The sequence below is a fragment of the Zonotrichia albicollis genome, chromosome 9 (assembly GCF_047830755.1).
Source record: "Zonotrichia albicollis isolate bZonAlb1 chromosome 9, bZonAlb1.hap1, whole genome shotgun sequence".
NCBI lineage: Eukaryota > Metazoa > Chordata > Aves > Passeriformes > Passerellidae > Zonotrichia > Zonotrichia albicollis.
In genome coordinates, this window is record NC_133827.1 from 41,190,136 (window position 1) to 41,206,350 (window position 16,215).

General features: G+C 45.7%; 1 protein-coding gene across 3 annotated transcripts in view; it reads left to right on the plus strand.

Annotated features, from left to right (window-relative positions):
• The first annotated feature begins 465 nt into the window (after positions 1–465).
• Positions 466–16,215, plus strand: part of VEPH1 (ventricular zone expressed PH domain containing 1) — a 61,009-nt gene continuing 45,259 nt past the window's right edge. The window contains exons 1-5 of one of the 3 annotated variants that reach the window (XM_074547542.1): positions 466–601; positions 6,466–6,526; positions 10,203–10,476; positions 11,290–11,505; positions 13,746–13,920. In XM_074547542.1, the coding sequence (XP_074403643.1) occupies positions 10,339–10,476; positions 11,290–11,505; positions 13,746–13,920 (529 nt within the window). In that variant the 5' untranslated portion in view covers positions 466–601; positions 6,466–6,526; positions 10,203–10,338. Of the gene's footprint in view, positions 602–3,829; positions 4,115–6,465; positions 6,527–10,202; positions 10,477–11,289; positions 11,506–13,745; positions 13,921–16,215 lie in introns of those variants that run through there. The other 2 variants (XM_074547543.1, XM_074547541.1) reach the window with 2 other exon arrangements.

Genomic DNA, 16,215 nt, shown 5'->3' on the forward strand with positions numbered 1-16,215 from the left:
GCTCCCAAGTGATGCTGCTGCTGTGAAAGGAGGCGCTGGTGGAAGCTGTTCCCCTTTCAGAGCCCCGTGCTCCTCTGAGGTGCAGCTTTAATGATGGAAAGCTTATTCAGCAGATGTTTTAGAGGTTTTAACGCCTTATTGAGGCATCTCTCCATAATCAGGAGGAGACCTGTGCTCAAGCAGGGTGTGAGCACCTTGTAGAGCAGTTAGTCCTTCTCTCCCCTGTAACTCAGCACAAATCCCCGTGTCCATTTGCACTGCTATGGCTTAGCTGGTTTCATTAGCAGCCTCAGAGGCCGGGTGATTAATATTAATAATCGCTGTTAGCCTGTAGAGTTAATTAGGGTGAGAAACAGCTGGATGCTGTGCGGAACCCGCCCTGGCTCCAGACGCGGTGTCTCTGCCCTGATTGCTGAGCTCTTAACTCGGGCAGCTGGGACCGCCGGCTCCTCACGGTCACCTCCCAATGCCGCTCCTCCTTCCTGCTTCCAGGACCCTTTAAAGGCTCCTGGCTCCTTCCCAGGGCCTGGCAGCGTGCTTGGAGCGGTCCCTGGAGCCGGGCGGGTTTTTCTGTATGGGATAGCCGCTCTTGCTCTCCTGGGTGAGTTTTCCTCCCTGCTGCTCTCAGGGACACAGGGTTCGTTCCTTGGGCTGTCAGCAGCCGCTTCCTTCATTTGTCCTGGCTCTCCTTAAAAAAAAAACCTGCAGGTTTTGCGCCCTTCGGGTATTCCCAGGTGGGAGAAGGCTCCGGGAATGTGAGGAGCGCAGCAGGGCTGTGGAAGCGCTCCTCAAGGCGCAGGGCTGCGGCTCCGGTGGCACCGAGCGGAGTCGGGTCGGGCTCAGGGTCTGGAAGCCCGGCAGCAGCGGAGGAATGCGGCTCAATTAGCACAGCCCATCAACCATGCGGCTCAATTAAGGAAGCCCTGTCTGTGCAAAGCCAAGCCAGTGGAAGGGGATGGCTGAAGTAATAAAATATGCGTTCGGTGGGGAAGTGATGCAGGTGGTTAATGAAAACGTTACCTGAGATGTGAAATGTGAATGTGTGTGGGGATGTGAAAACAAGGCTGGGTGTGTTTGAGTTTGTCCAAAGGGAGGCTGAGGTGACTTTTTCTGTTGCTTGTGAATATTTTGGAGACCTCTCTGAACCAGCAGTGGCTATAAAGAAATGAGTACGCAAAGTTTCCCTGTTTGTGATCAAGTTTATCACCACGGAGGCGCAGCAGATGTTGGGTTTGTGATGCAAATGAGCCTTTGGAGCAGGGCAGCTGTTAATGAGCTCTGAGCATTGCACCAGGCAATACCCACCTGCAAACCCCAACAGCAGTGCCAGGGTTTGGCTCCTCCAAGACCTGGGTCATAATCCCAGAGTTTTATTCAGGGAAAACCTCTTTTAATTTCAGCAGAGGTTGTGACTGTGGCTGGTACTTGGTAACTGGAGAATAAGCAAGACTTGGTATGGAAACAAGGGGAACCTTTACATGGTCCTCAAGATGTTTGTGTCTTGGCTGATTCTACCAGAATCACGGGGACACTTCCTGATTTTAGGAATATGAGTGAATTAGGGGAACACTCATGGGTGTCCTGCTTGCAGTGCACATATTTAAAGGCCATTAATAAGTGGTGCCATGTCCTGGATCTGTCCCCTGCAGAGGCAACCCCAGCACAGGGCAGGATTTGAGACTCGTTATTTATCCCATTCCAGACCTCAGCTTCAAGCCCAGACAATTATTAGCCAAACTGAAACCCTCTGGAGGTGTGATCTGTGAGTCCTGCACAATTCTCCTTGGTTTTCCATGGCTGATTCCAGGCATACAACAGGATTTTGGCCTTGGGACATAAACCTGATTTTGCCATTAGCCTTTTATGTTGGGAGGGCAATGGGTTCTTGTGAATACCCAAAATTAAAGAGACTCCAGCCTGACTGTGAAATTAATAGAGCTATCAACTCCCCCTCTGTCATTATACAACAATTGTTAATTATTTACAAGCAAAGTTCTGCAAGAACAGTATTGTAGCTGTCGGCATTGTCGTTATTAAAATTAAAACACTTTGTCTGGGTGGAAGATAACATGAGTCATTTTGGTGAAATGTAATTGAAATGTAATGAATATGGAATATTCTGTTGCTTTTCCCCAATTAGTCAGAGGGAGAACAATAGCCTGTCTCTTCCCTAACAAGATGTTTGTTTTTAAAAGTCTAACAAAATAAATATTTCCAGGGCTTTGCTGAAAAAGGGCGTCATTCATTGTAGCTGTTGTAATAAAAATTAAAACCAATTTATTTTTTTCCAGGATGGGGAAAAAACTATTTTCATAAAGCACATTCTCTTCTTTCAGCTGGTGAAAGACGTATGTGAACCTTTTTGCTTTATTGCCACAATATCTTGGTTTGTCTGATATTAAGACAAAGACTTTGAAGCTCATCTTGTTCCACCCCCTGCCATGAGCACCTTCCACTATCCCAGGTTGCTCCCAGCCCAGTCCAGCCTGGCCTTGGGCACTTCCAGGGGTGGGGAATCCACAGTCTCTGGATGATTTTGGCTGCTATTAGAGGCCAAAATTAGGTTCATGGTGAGCAAAGGAAGCTCTGAATTCCTGCTGTACAAGGAATAAATTTGTTCTCAGATGCAGAAATAAAATCCAACCCTCTGCCTGTTCTCTCCAAGTCAGGCCACTCTGCCCTGTGACATTTATTATGTTAAAATCTCTTGTTTAGAAAATGAGTTTCAGAGTGAGAGTATTTCTGTCCTGCCATCATCTCACAAGCTTTTTTACAGTCTCATGGAAGTGGGAGAGAAGCTCTGTTCCTGTAGTTCCTGAGCTAAAAGGAAGATGTAGGAAACACACAATTGGATTTCCCTTAAAGAACAACAACAATAATAACTTTACCATCGTTAAAAGAATGTCTTCACTCCCCATTAATTTTGTATTTGATTGCCCAGGCTGTGGTGCAATGAACAGGAGCAAAAAAGCCATTAGGAGGAATTGCCATCAAAATTGAGGACCTGTGTGACTGAATGTGTATCCTGAGGAGCAAATTTTTAAAAACCTACAATTTATAAACTCCTTCAGTATTACAAAAGCCCTAACAAGAGTTGTACAAACATTTCTGCTCATTATCTTTGGGCAAACAGGCTTTCCTTTCTCCCAGCAGCTGCCCAAGGGTGCTTGACCTTACACTTGGCTGTTCCCACTTGGTTCCTTTGATATTTCTTTGGCTGTTATTAGAAAAATGTCCTTGCTGGGACACTCCCAGCGGGGGTTTGCTGCTGTGCTCTCCCAGGAGGGGAGGACACAGCCAGGCTCAGATCCCTAGGGTCACTTTTAGTTAAGCTTCACTTGGTGGGAGTCTGGGATTCATTTGTCAGAGGGAAGCTAAGGGGAAAATATGGGCATGCTTGGTGGGGAAGGGTCAGGTGTGTGCAGAACGCCTCTGGAATGCTTTGGAGATCATTTCTGTTACAGCTGCCAGCTCTGGAGGTGCTCAGGTAGGTCCTGGGCACGGGTCCCACCTGGGCAGGTCCTTTTGGAAGGGCTGGCTGAGGTTCAGAGCTGGTGAGACGGCACAAGTGTCAGCTGCAAGGTGCATTTCCTCAGTGTCCTGCTCTCCCCTGACTTCTCTTTGGGCTAAAGCTCCTCCAGAGGCACCGAGAGGCTCCAGCCATCGAGAAGAGGCCCCAAAAGTAATATTAACTTCTGCAATTTCCTTGTTACTTTAAGCAGGTTATTAATTAACTGAATGTAACCACTGGCTGTTGATAAATCCTTTTAACTAATTCAAATTCCGTATCGAGCTGGGAGCACTTTCACTCGATCTGCTGCCCAAGTTAAGCTGGGTGAGGAATTATTCCTGATGTGTTTTCCAGCGCCGGGCTTGGGGCAGAGGGAGAGAAGATATTTGTTTGCTTGATTCCACATGACAACTCCAGGGTAACTGAATAGACTGTACGGTCGGCTTGACAGGGCTGAGCACCCGCCAGCAGCCTGGCTCACATACCAGAGCCAGGGGGATGGAAGGGGCACTGGCAGCTGGGATGGAGCCCATCCCAATTCCTCCACAGAGCGCCAATTTGCCATCAATTATTCATGGTTTTCCCAGGTCTCGCTTCTGAGAGGTATGAATAACTTAAATATGTGTTGGTGTAGCAGCTAGAATAATGAATAAATGGCTGCGAGGAGGGGAGCTGGGGAGCGGGGCTGGGTGTTAAATAATGGAGGCACTTTGGAGGGAATGTGGTCGTTAGCAGGGTGGCTGTGCCTGGGCTTCTCTGACTGCTGGGGCTGTGGGATGTAGAAATGTGTTCCAGTGATGCCTGAGAGGAGGGCTGGGGATGCCAGGGAGGAAGAAGCAGTGTCTGTGTGTGGGACAGGAACCTGCAGCACCCCTGGATCCTCCTGGGGCTCAACTCTCTCCTTCCCCTCACTGTGCTTGGGGGACTTTGTCCCTGGGCCCCAGAATTGAAGCCTTGCTTTGGGGGAGCCCTGGCATGCTGGGGAGCTGCTGGTCCCATTAAATCACCAGCTGGAGAGACACTGGGGTGGATTGTCAGGTACCTGGGAGGAACTTGAGGACATTCAGTGCTTGTCTGGTGACTGCTGCCTCAACAGACTTTGAGGTTCAGTGATTTTTGCATTTATTTACTGCTCTAGTCCAATTTTCCCTGCCAGAGTGGCATTTCTCATGACAGGGTCCCTGTATTATGACCCTGCAGTCCCTCATGCTCTGCCCCATTTCCTCCTTCACTCCCTTTAGACAGAAATACACATTATTCCCTGTGTAGAATTTTAAACCAAATTCTTTTTCTGTAACATCACTGCACTGAAAATAAGTCACAGATCTAAAAGCTCGTTAAGCAGCCTTGAAAATGAGCAGCTTTAGATGGCATCATTGTGGCAGTGATGGAAGTGGTGTTTGTTATGAAGCAATTTATTCCATTTTAGCACTGTGTTGTTTAGTTTAGTCTAATATTTAATATCATGGACACATTTAAACATGGAATTCTTACAAATCTGCCTCACTGATGTTAAAAATGCTATGTCTTATGAAGTGTTATATATAGCATCAGTGTGTGCTGAACCAGCAGCCAAATGGGGTTTCTTATAGATTGAAAATCAGAGAAAACAGTCTTGACAGCACCCAGATTATCAAGTAATTTATGTATATAAAAAATTGATCAAGTTGTCTGTTTGCAGCAGTAGAAGTTGCCAAGTTCCTGAGTGCATTCCTACCCCTGTGCAGCAGCAGCTCCTGCATGAGCTGTGCAGCCAAAATTGCCTCAGAGCTCGGTGAGAGCTGGGTCAGTGTGGGCAGACTCTGCCCCACAAACCTGCTGGTCAAACCAGTGCAGTCACAGGGGAGAATATTCCCACATTGGAGGGACCCTGAGCTGCCCTCAGGCTGTGGGGCTGGCCCAGCCCTGCAGTTCTGGCAGGAGAGAATGACAAAGCTCTGTAATTGCTGAATGTCCCACAGTGGCCTCCACAGGGACACAGGATCCCTGTGTCCCAGAGCTGGATGCTGAGAGCAAGCCAGCTCCCAGCACCGCAGCGAGGTGTTCCGTCAGTAAAAACCAGTTTTAAATTAATGTTAGGAGCTAAAATTAATTGACTTCATAATTTATCGTTTCATCATCTGGTCCAGCTCAGCATCCTTGGAATTTCAAGGGATGTGAAGTGTGGAAACCTGTCCTGACAGAAAAAGAGAGAGAGGCCCATAGGAAACAATGGTTGTCTTGTGGGAAGATTTTAAATATATGCAGCTGATCCCATGGGAACTGCTGTAGACTATTCACCCTGTGTGAAAATGATGCTCTCTCAATATAATCTTTAATCCTTTCCTTTCACTGAAAAATGTGAGAACTTTATTTCCAAGTTTTGAAAGAATGCTCTCTTTTAGGGAGTAAATGCTTTCCAAGCATAAAAATAAAATAAATTTTGATTAGTGCAACACAGAGCGGAAAGGTTCTCTGAAATATCTTGTAATATTCTGTCCATGAATCGCATATGTGGATGTTCTTGGGAAATGTGTCCAGGCTTTTTTTTCCCTGGGTCAGTGCAGGGGGGAAGGAAGTATCCAGCAGTCTTGGCAATATTACAAACTTCTGTAACTCTGAGACAGAAATTCCACAAAAATCTTTCTTGTAAGATGGGGAAGAAGAATTTCAATAGGAGGGAATTCCACCTGAAATTCAAATTTTTCCTAGAGGATGATTCTAATCTTCCTGCCATTCATAGAAAAGGAAACGACAAGCAAATATGCAGTTGTTACAAACTGCAAAGCCCAGAGCATGGAAATCCAAACCTGCTCTGTTCACTCTGTGCTGGTGTGTGGAATAACCAGCCCAGGCCCTGAGGGTTAAACCCTGCTTGGTGCAAACCAATCGTTCCTGGAGCAGCCCTGGGGGGAGTTTTACAGTCTGGAAAGGCAAAGAGTCACTGACACTGTTTTCCTTCTGTTTTCCTCCAGTGCCTTTCATGCACAGCACTCTGTGTGATCCATGAGTTAAGCATGGCAACATGGCTGAGAGGTAAGGAAAGAGATTTTGTTTCCTTTTTAAGGTTACTCAGAGCTCTGGGCTGTGTTGTGCCCGCGATAATGAGTCTCTCCATGCTGAGGGAATTCCCAGATCACTTTCCTCTCCTGTGGAATTTACCGGACACTGTAAGTTACATTTTTGAACCAGATGCTCATTCTATACCTTTTAGATTTTTGAAGATTCAGAAAATGAGCATGCCCTTGTGTTTAGCAAAGAGCTTTGGCACCTGTGGTGGCTCAGACCTTCGGTGGGGAATAAGAAATTGGAAATGGGAGCATCCCTGACCTCACTGCAGCTCCAGCGAGGAAGAAATCAGAAAATCCTGTAAAGGTTCACTTAACATGAGCTTCAGTGGCCTGAGTTCCCTAAAATTCCTTAAACAGAGTGAAGGCTTTCCTGATGGGTGTTGTGTAGCACAGAACTAGACAAAAAATGTCATTGCACAACTGTTTGAAGGTTGTGGTTCTGTGTTCAGTGGGATAACGCCCCAAAAATCAAACAGCTGGATTTACATTTCAAGTCTTTTGGATGTTAAGGAAAATATTTTCTTGTAGAATTTCCTTCACTGTAAATATGAAAAAAATTATATTCTCCCTTCGTCTTTGGTTTAAAAGATTTTTTTTTTTTTGCTTGTCCTTCTAATGTCATTCTGCAGCAGCTGAGCTCCTGATAAACTGTAAGGCTCAGCCTTTCAGCTCAAGTTCAAATGGCTTTCGGATGCCTCTAGGTCCAACTGCCCTTTTACATGGGATTTTTATTGTTAATCTTCTATTATTGGGGGAATTATTTTGCAAACAGGCCAATTCAGTAGCTTCAAGCTCTGAAACCTGTCAGGCTGGCTTTTATTCTGATTGCTTCTGATAAGGAGCTTTGGTAAGAATGTGTGCCTGCAGCAAGTGGAGAGACTCACCTTGGAGGGGAGCAGCTTCAAGGTCCCAGGGAAAGGGTGGCTCTTTCAGCTTGGCATGAAAAGGGAAAGGAGGTGTTGGAAACCAGATCAAACCTTGGAATTAATGTGGGACTGCACCAGAACCAGAGCAAGTGGTTTGTGTTATGAGCTGAGGGTGTTTTCCTGCATAACGATGAGTTGAAGTTTGTTCCCAGCGCTGGAGTTCCTGCTTTGTTCCCCATGTTCTGGCCTTGGAAAGGTGTGAATTCCTGCTCTGAATCCCCTCTGCAGTGCCAGGGGGATCCAGGCAGGATGGACAAACTTTGGGCAAACCCTTTGCCTTCTCCATTCCTTCTGTGTGTGGGACACAAATACAGCCAGTGAGAAAACTCTGATGGGTGGTGTGGAGTCAGGCTGATGGAGATTCAAGGTGATGAGTTACCTCAGGAGCTACACTCTGCAGCAATTTCATTGCCCAGCTTGACCCTTTAAAAAAAGAAAATTTAAAAATGACATTTTATAAGACACATGATTTGTCTTCCCTCTTGCTCAGTGCCAGCTGCCTATTAATAGCAAATCTTGTAGTGAGCAAGGAAATGCTTAAGGAACAATTCTCTTTAATGCTGATGGAAGGAAAGTATTTCCAGCACTGTTACACAATGTAAGCATTAAGAGGATTTGCTATAATTCCATTTCCAAGGGATCACAATAAATAAGTGTTTTCCTGCATTATCCTGAGTGTTGTCTATAAAACTCACATAAAATTCTCTGTCTGGGTAGAGCTCAGGAGCTCTCTGAGAAGCTGCTGTGCAGGAGCACACCCAGGGGAGGATCATTTGCAAAAGGCCAATGATATCCCCAAGGATCAGGGAATATCCTGAGCTGGAGGGGACCCAGGAGGATGATGAGGGCCAGCTCCTGCAGAAAGGGCTGCTGTGTTTCAGAGCAGCTGATCCGAGGGAGGGCTCCTTCCTGGAGCATTTTTCTGCATTATGTGGGCACATTTTGTTGTGCTGTTCCCGAGGCTCATGTTAAAAGGCAAAGCAAACCTCAGACCCTCTTTTGTGCTCGAGTAAAGGCTGCAGAACGACAGCATTTATTCCTTTGGCCAGGAAATCTCCTCTCCAGCAAGGCTGTTCACTTGTTCTCTCTCTTTCAAACAGTGTGAGCTTACCGAGGGCTGTTTCCCCTCCTTCCCAGGGCAGGATAGCTTTCCACTAACACAGAGAGTTCTGTTTCCTCTATTAAAAACAACTGCCCTCAAGTGGAGCAGGCTTTGTATTTTGCCCTGGAAACAGAGCAGCTCATTCAGAGATAAGGCCTCGCTGCATTTGGGCTCTTTGGTCACCTGATGGAGCCAAGGGTAACTTTTAGGCTGCTTTAGTCTGCATTCCTGGGATGCCTTCCCTGTGGCACTGCAATTCACAGCTCGGGATGCCTGCCTGCCTGCCTGCCAGCCTTCCTGCTGCCCCTGGCCCTGCCTGCTGCCCGGGGGCACAGGAGCAAAGGGGCAGCACTTGGCCCCATCCCCGAGGATGGCCTGGGGGGATCCCGAACAGGTAAAAAAATTCTGTGTCTGTGTCTCTCTGACCTTCTGGTTTTGGGTTCGTGAATGGCTGAGTGTGAGCAGGTGAGAGCATCCTGCCCTGCCACCCTCCCTGTGGTTCAGGTGGGTGATTTGTGCCTCGGGATTTGCAGTCTCAGCTCCTTTCTGCTTCTGCTCGATGGGAATGGGAGTCCTGTGGAATGGCATTGGTGGAGCTGGGGAAATTAAAACAGCCCTGCCTTGTGGCATTAACAAGTGCAGTGTGCTGCCTATTAAAATAGAGATTGGTCCAGGGAGCTGCTTCCAGAAGGTTCTCAGTGTTTTGCCTTGGTTTTGCCCCTTCTGTGGATGCCCCAACTCTGGCAGTGTTGAAAGCCAGGCTGGGTAAGGCCTTGGGCAACCTGGGCTAGTGGAGGTGGCCCTACCCATGGCAGGGGGGCTGAGACTGGATGGGCTTTAAGGTCCCTCCCAATTCTCTAACGTTTTGTGAGTCTATGATTATATTTGACTTCTATTTTTTCTGAAAAAGATAATAAAATAGGGATTAAGGGTGCTCCATATCTCAAATAATAGTTGTAAGTGATATATCTTGTGGCTTTGTCAACTCCAGAGAAGAATCCAGAGAAACTGGCACAGCGAATCCCCGTGGGACCCAAGCAGAGTTTTGGGACTCAAGTGCAGGACACTTCTCAAAGTGTGAGCCTGGCTCAGCCTCTGCTCCATTCCTCAGACGAGGCTTTGTTTTACAGGAGTTTAAAAGCCCCTAGGGATCATTTTGGCAACAAAAGTGACAGTTTTTTCTAAACAAAGATCGCTATCTTCTCAATCTTGCTAGTAATGTTTTTCTGGAGTCAAGACATAACAACCCAGGGAAGAGAGGAAGAGGCTTCACCCTCCTCCTCCTCCTGGAGCTCTGCTCCTGACCAGGGAAAGGGATTTAGAACCTTCAGCAGCTGGTTCAGGGACCAGTCTGCTCAGGTAACGTGCACAGAAAGGAAGAAAACCTTGGGTTCAGTTATTAGGTATTTTTAAATCTAATTTTAAGCTGCTTAGTGTTTGAAGATAAAAATTCACACAGTTCATGAATGTGCTTGAGGATGTCCCTGGCTCAGGGGTCTTGTGTGACACTTTCACAAACATTTAAAAATCTTTGCTAAACTGGAATACATCAATCAATGCATTTACTAGTTTTTCTTCTTTTTTTTTTTTTAATTTTTATTGTTTTCTTTTAGACTGGGGCCAAGGAAGCCTTGAAATACAGCCCGGATTTATCCTTCATGTGAACCCGGTTGCTCCTGGCCGGGCCTGCTCCCGTTGTGTGCCCAGCTGAGTGCCCACGGTGCCCGCAGAGGGCGGCCGGGCAGGGCCATGCATCAGCTCTTCGGGCTGGTGCTGGCACACAAGGACCTGTCCCGGGCGGGGGATCTCTTCTCCCTGGAGGATGCCGAGATCGAAGGGAGCCTCTCCGAAGCTCTTGAGCAGATCAGGATCATTAGTTCAGCTGCAGTGAGTGAAACGTTGTCCTTAATAACATTTTTTTATTAGATTATATTGTATAAAAAAGGGGGGGTATATAAACAATTTAAATTTCTGGTAAGACTTGAAGACAAAATATTGAAAATATATTTATAAATTTTAAGAAATATTTATATTTTATTTATATTTTTATGTATGTACAAATATTTTATAAATTCTATATATCTCTTATATAAATCTATTTATATAAATATATATTTTTTAAATATTTTAAATTTTTTTTTAATGTGCTGACAAAATCCAGTTCCCACCAGACTCAAAGATATTTCAAGGTCATCTTGAAGGATGAACTTGAAATATAATACATATAATAAATATAATAAATATAATAAGTATAATAAATAATATATATAATATAATATAATATATATTTTATATAATATTATATAATATTATATAATATATTATATATAATATATATTATATATTATATATTATATGATATATTATATATAATATATAATATATATTTAAATGATATATGTTTAAACTATATAAATATAGTTTATTATATATATTATATATAATGATATAATAAAACTTGAAACATTATTTTTATTAAATAGTTATTTAAAACATATTAAAGATTAATAAGGTTACAGGGGTCCATACCTTCCCAATAATGAGAATTAAGACCTGTGGGATGACAAATTCCGGAGTTCTGTCACGCTGAACATTTGCTGTAAAGGTGGACATGGGAAAATGGACACTGGGCCGCAACAAAAAGTGAATTTGGTGGGGTGCTGGCAGAGCAGCTGACTGCAGGGTGTTTGCTTGCCCCAGGACTACCAGAGCAACGACAACGACCAGGCCGTGGTGGAGATCTGCATCACGCGCATCACCACGGCCCTCAGGGAGACCGCCTCCATCGAGAGGCACGGCAGGGCCCTGGTGGCTCTCTGGGAGTCCTGCCTGGAGCACAACCTGACGCCCTCTGGCAGGGACGAGGATGCCCCACATGCCAAAATTGCATCTGACATCATGAGCTGCATCCTGCAGGTAGAGCTGGGCTGGCAGCAGCAGTGCTGTCTTCTCAGTGCCAATTTTTCTTTGTTTTACTTTTTAGAATACTTTGGTAACTCTCTTTTTGTGTGCTTGTGAGTGGTGATGTTTAAAACTCAGAGCTTGGGGGATTGCACTGTTCTGATTCCTCTTGAAATCATTGAGGTCACAGAATCCAGGAATGGTTTGGGATGGAAGGACCTCAAAGTCCATCCAGTGTCACCCCTGCCATGGGGACACCTCCCACTGTCCCAGGCTGCTCCAAGCCCTGCCCAGCCTGGCCTTGGGCACTGCCAGGGATCCAGGGGCAGCCACAGCTGATTTATAAAAGTACATTTGCTGTTCCCTAAAGCAGAGCTTTTATTGGCAAGCTCCTTTGCATTAAAACAAAGAGGTATAAACTGAGATTTTCCAGCAGATGTGGGGACAGTTGGAACAATAATGAATATCTGCCAGCTGGGCTGGATCTCAGGCAGGTCTCTGTTGATATCAGCAGCAGGGAGGTCCCCAAGGTTTGCAAACATCACTGGATCACTTTATTGAAATCTGCTCTTCATTGTCACCTCCACATCTTCTGAGTGTGCCTTCCTGCCCTGATGTTTATCATGGAACAAATGAAACCTTTCTCCTTCCCTCTGAATCCAAACCTTTTCTTAACTAAGGATTTTATCTTTATTGTAAGGGGTGGGGGAAAAACAAAAAGAATTGTTCTTTGGAATTTTCTTAGATCTTTTAAACCCCAGTCAGAGAGCCAAGCCTTATCTTCCCATTCTTTGTGTGGAGTAGCAGAGCAATAACTTGGAGCAGCGTTTGGCTCCTGCTCCGTGGTGTCTCAGCCAAACATAACAAGGCATTATGTTGATTTAAACATGCTGCTGCAGAAAGCTCCATTTATTTGAAGGGCTTTTCTCATTAAAGATGCAGCTTTTGGTCATATGGCAGCTGCCAGAATGATCTGTCTCGACACCAAGGGGTGGCTGCAGCCCCTTCTCCCCCAGGGGTCTCTGGGAGGGAGTGTCCACTGCTTGGCAAGTCTCTGCTCCTGGGGAAAATCCTCAGAGCCACTCAGATTCTGTGGAATAACAGATTTGGGGTTTCTCAGTCTAAATTTATTCTGGTCAGGGCTGCTCCAGAATGAAAATCCAGAAAATCTGCTCTGCCTTCCTTCGCACTGTTCTGTTGCTGTCTGAAACATCTGGGTTCCAGGTTTGCCTGGGATTTCAGCTGCTAATTAGACATAATCAGACTGCAGGATTATTTTCAGAAATGGGGATGTGCTCCAGTTTCAAAGATCTGAGTGGAGAGGAGAGCACAGCACTGGTTAAGGAGGCTCCAGAGGAATGTGGGTGCTCAGTGACACACAAATGTGTCCTGCTGCTGTGGGAATTCAGCAGGCAAGGGATGTGTGTGCTTTGTACACACAATTTTCTGTACCAATAATAACAGAAAACCTTTCCTGACCTTGATTCCAAACCCCAGGGTGCACTCAGGGACCCTGTGATTTCAGAAGCTTGGAGCCATTTTAGAAGAGGAGTTTGCACTCCTGAAGGATCTCAGTGTTCAGAGGAATTGGTGGAGGTGCCCAGAGCAGCTGGGGCTGCCCCTGGGTCCCTGGCAGTGCCCAAGGCCAGGCTGGAACAACCTGGGACAGGGGGAGGTGTCCCTGCCATGGCAGGGGTGGCACTGAGTGAGCTTTAAGGACCTTTCCACCCCAAACCATTCTGGAATTCTGTGAGTTTGAATAAAAAAATGAAATCTTAATGATTACAGAATAATTAATGACCAATACTAGAGCTACTACACTGAGCAAGTGTCCAGTGCAGTGGCTGCTCCAAGGTGTTTCCTGTGCTTTGGGATGATGCATACAGCCTCTGTCTTTCCCAGGGAACACCAAACACAAAATGTCTCATTAGAAATGGCAGCATGTAGTTAGTGCACTTCATATCTTCTGTATTTTGTTTATGTTGGTTTTTATTTATGCACCACATATTTTGTTACTGTCCTTCTGCTTCCTCTAGCAGAAGACAAAAATAGGGCTATTCTTAACTTTTCCTGCAGCAGTAGTTTTAAATTTCTGTATTTGCTCTTTCTTTGACTCCTGCCTACAGTGGTGGTACCAAAACATGACCTTTCTTGACAAGCTTTTTTCTCTTTTCCCCCTGTTGCTTTGACTTTGGTTTCTCTACTCTGCCCAGCACTAGACTATTATATAAATCTTTTTTCCCCCATTTTTGCAGAATTACAACCGGCCTCCAGTGATGGCCTTGGCCGTGCCAGTGGCAGTGAAGTTCCTGCAGAGGGGCAACAAGGAGCTGTGCAGGAACATGTCCAGCTACCTGTCCTTGGCTGCCATTGCCAAGGCTGAGCTGCTGGCTGAGCACACAGAAACCATCGTCAGGAGTGTCCTGCAAGGTAGGCCCAGCCCTGACTGGGGTTTAATCCAGGTGTGTGGCCACACCAGGCTGTGCTAGGCAGGTACAGAGCCATGATCTTACGGAATCAATCAATCTTTAGGGGTGGGAAAGGCTCCAGGATCAATCCAACCATTCACCACATCATATGGGCTGTATAAAGCAGACCTATGGAAATATCTATAAATGCGATCAAATGTATTAATCACACTCTAACAGACTTTCTCAAGGAATATGTGAATTTACTGCACCTCTGGAGGTTTTGGTATGGATTGGCTCACCCACAGGGCAGGAAATACATCTGTACTCGTTAATATTCCCTGCTAATGGACTCCAAATTATCAGCCCTGATATGAGGCACCAGCCATGGAGCTCTTATCCTTCCTCTTAGTGTCACTGGCAAGGCTCCAAAAGAGAAATGGGGATGAAATTAATCCCATTCTGTGGTGGAATAGTCAGATGGAAGATATAAAAGCTTTGTAGTGGTTCTTTCATTTTGCCTATATTATTAGCTTTATATAGAACAATGTTGCTAATCTTTTTACATTTTATTTTTTGCGGTTTAAAAAGCCAAAAATATTCATTCCTCTATAAAAGGAACTCCAGTTGAATTGGTGTAATAAAGTTCACAGTGTTTGTTGCAACACAATGCTACTGCAGTGGTAAAATCAGTGTTCTCCTTCGAGTAGGGGTGACAGCAGTAAGTAGCAATAACTAAATATTAAAAGAACATTGTTATGATGATGTTAAGCCCTCAAAATAAATGTGTGCATCCTGTATTTATTAATTTATATTATAATTTTTAATAATGTGCTAACTTAAGTTGTTGCCATCTGTACTTTGTGGGGTAGAAATAGTGAGTATAGTAGTGAGAATAGTAGTAAGAGAAAGAAATAGTGAATATGTGCAAGGTTTTGGGAAAAGTGATGCACACCATAATGAAGGTTTCAGCAGGGCTGAGTTGTGTATTTATGTTCTTCCACCAGCAGATGTTGCTGTGGATATCAGGTTTGGGAATTCCAGCCTGGAAGGGGCCGCTCACTCGGAACAGGCAAAATGATTTGTTTGGCGCGGTGGCTTAATTACCCTGCACATAATTGGCGTGTGAGGCTGGGTCTGCAGCAGGCTGGGAACTCAGAGCTGCCCGGAGAGTGTTTGCTGAAGGGAGCAGGAGGCTTGGCTGCTCAGGATGGATTTCCAGGGCCGTTTCTGGAGACAAAGCCGTGTTGTGGGGCTGCACAGACGGGGCTCGGCCTCGTGGCACCAGGCTGAGCAAACTTTGGCCCCTTGCCTGCAAATGCTGGAGAGGAACTGCAGCTTTTCATTACTTGGGGCAACTCTTTGGCTGCACAGCCAGGTTCTTATCTCATTAGCTAAAAAGGAGCTCTTTGGGGAGGGTTTGGCTGCTCTGAGCTCGGTGCTGACACCGCCCGTCAGCACCGGGGTCACACGGATTTATTCCCGTTTATTCCCGGGGGACAGCAGCAGCTCTGCCCTGCAATCCGAGATTCCCGAGGCTGCTGCACCTTCCAGGGCAGCTCAGGCATCCTGTGCTGCTGGGCTGTGGCTCAGCCTCGCTCCCCCATCTGTGTGGGCAGTGTAGGATTGCAGCTTTTTCATAACTGGAGCCCAAATTTCCTCCAAACTGCTCCAAAGGAAAGCGCAGCTGAGCGAGGAAGGATGGAATTGTGCTGGAGGAGGTGGGCTATGCTGCTGGGGTGACGAAGGAAGAGCAGAGCACTCTGGAAAAGGGAAGTTTTCCAGCTGAGTCAGTGAGGATGGAAGGCCTGGCTGAGCCTTTGGTCCTCTGCCAAAGCTGAGCTGAGACAGGAGAAGGCTCCTTCCAAGACAAAGCATTTCAGGTATGAGCTGCAGCAAGAGGAGCAGCCAGGAAGGATTTCTGGAGATCTTTTTGAGGATTTTCCTTTTCCTGCTGCATTTCAGGGACATTTGTTTTCACTTAATGGAGGGCACTGAACAGAAGGGGGATTTGAGAGTGGTTCTGCCCTTGCACAATGGTGGGACCCCGAGTGTTTTTGTAACTCTGAATATCTGGGTTTTGGCTGCCAGAGATGAACAGAGGTAATATTTCATTGTTCTCTAGCAAAGGTTATTTGCAGATATTACTTAGTGAGGGATTTTTGTCAAGTTTACTGCCAAGCATTTATAACATAGATACATTTTTTACTGCAGGGTAACAGGAGAAATCCCAGCAATCAGAGCAATTCTTTTCCCTTATATAAGCAGTGCTGCCAAAACTTTGGAGCAGGTCGTATAACTTTAGGTACGAAGCACA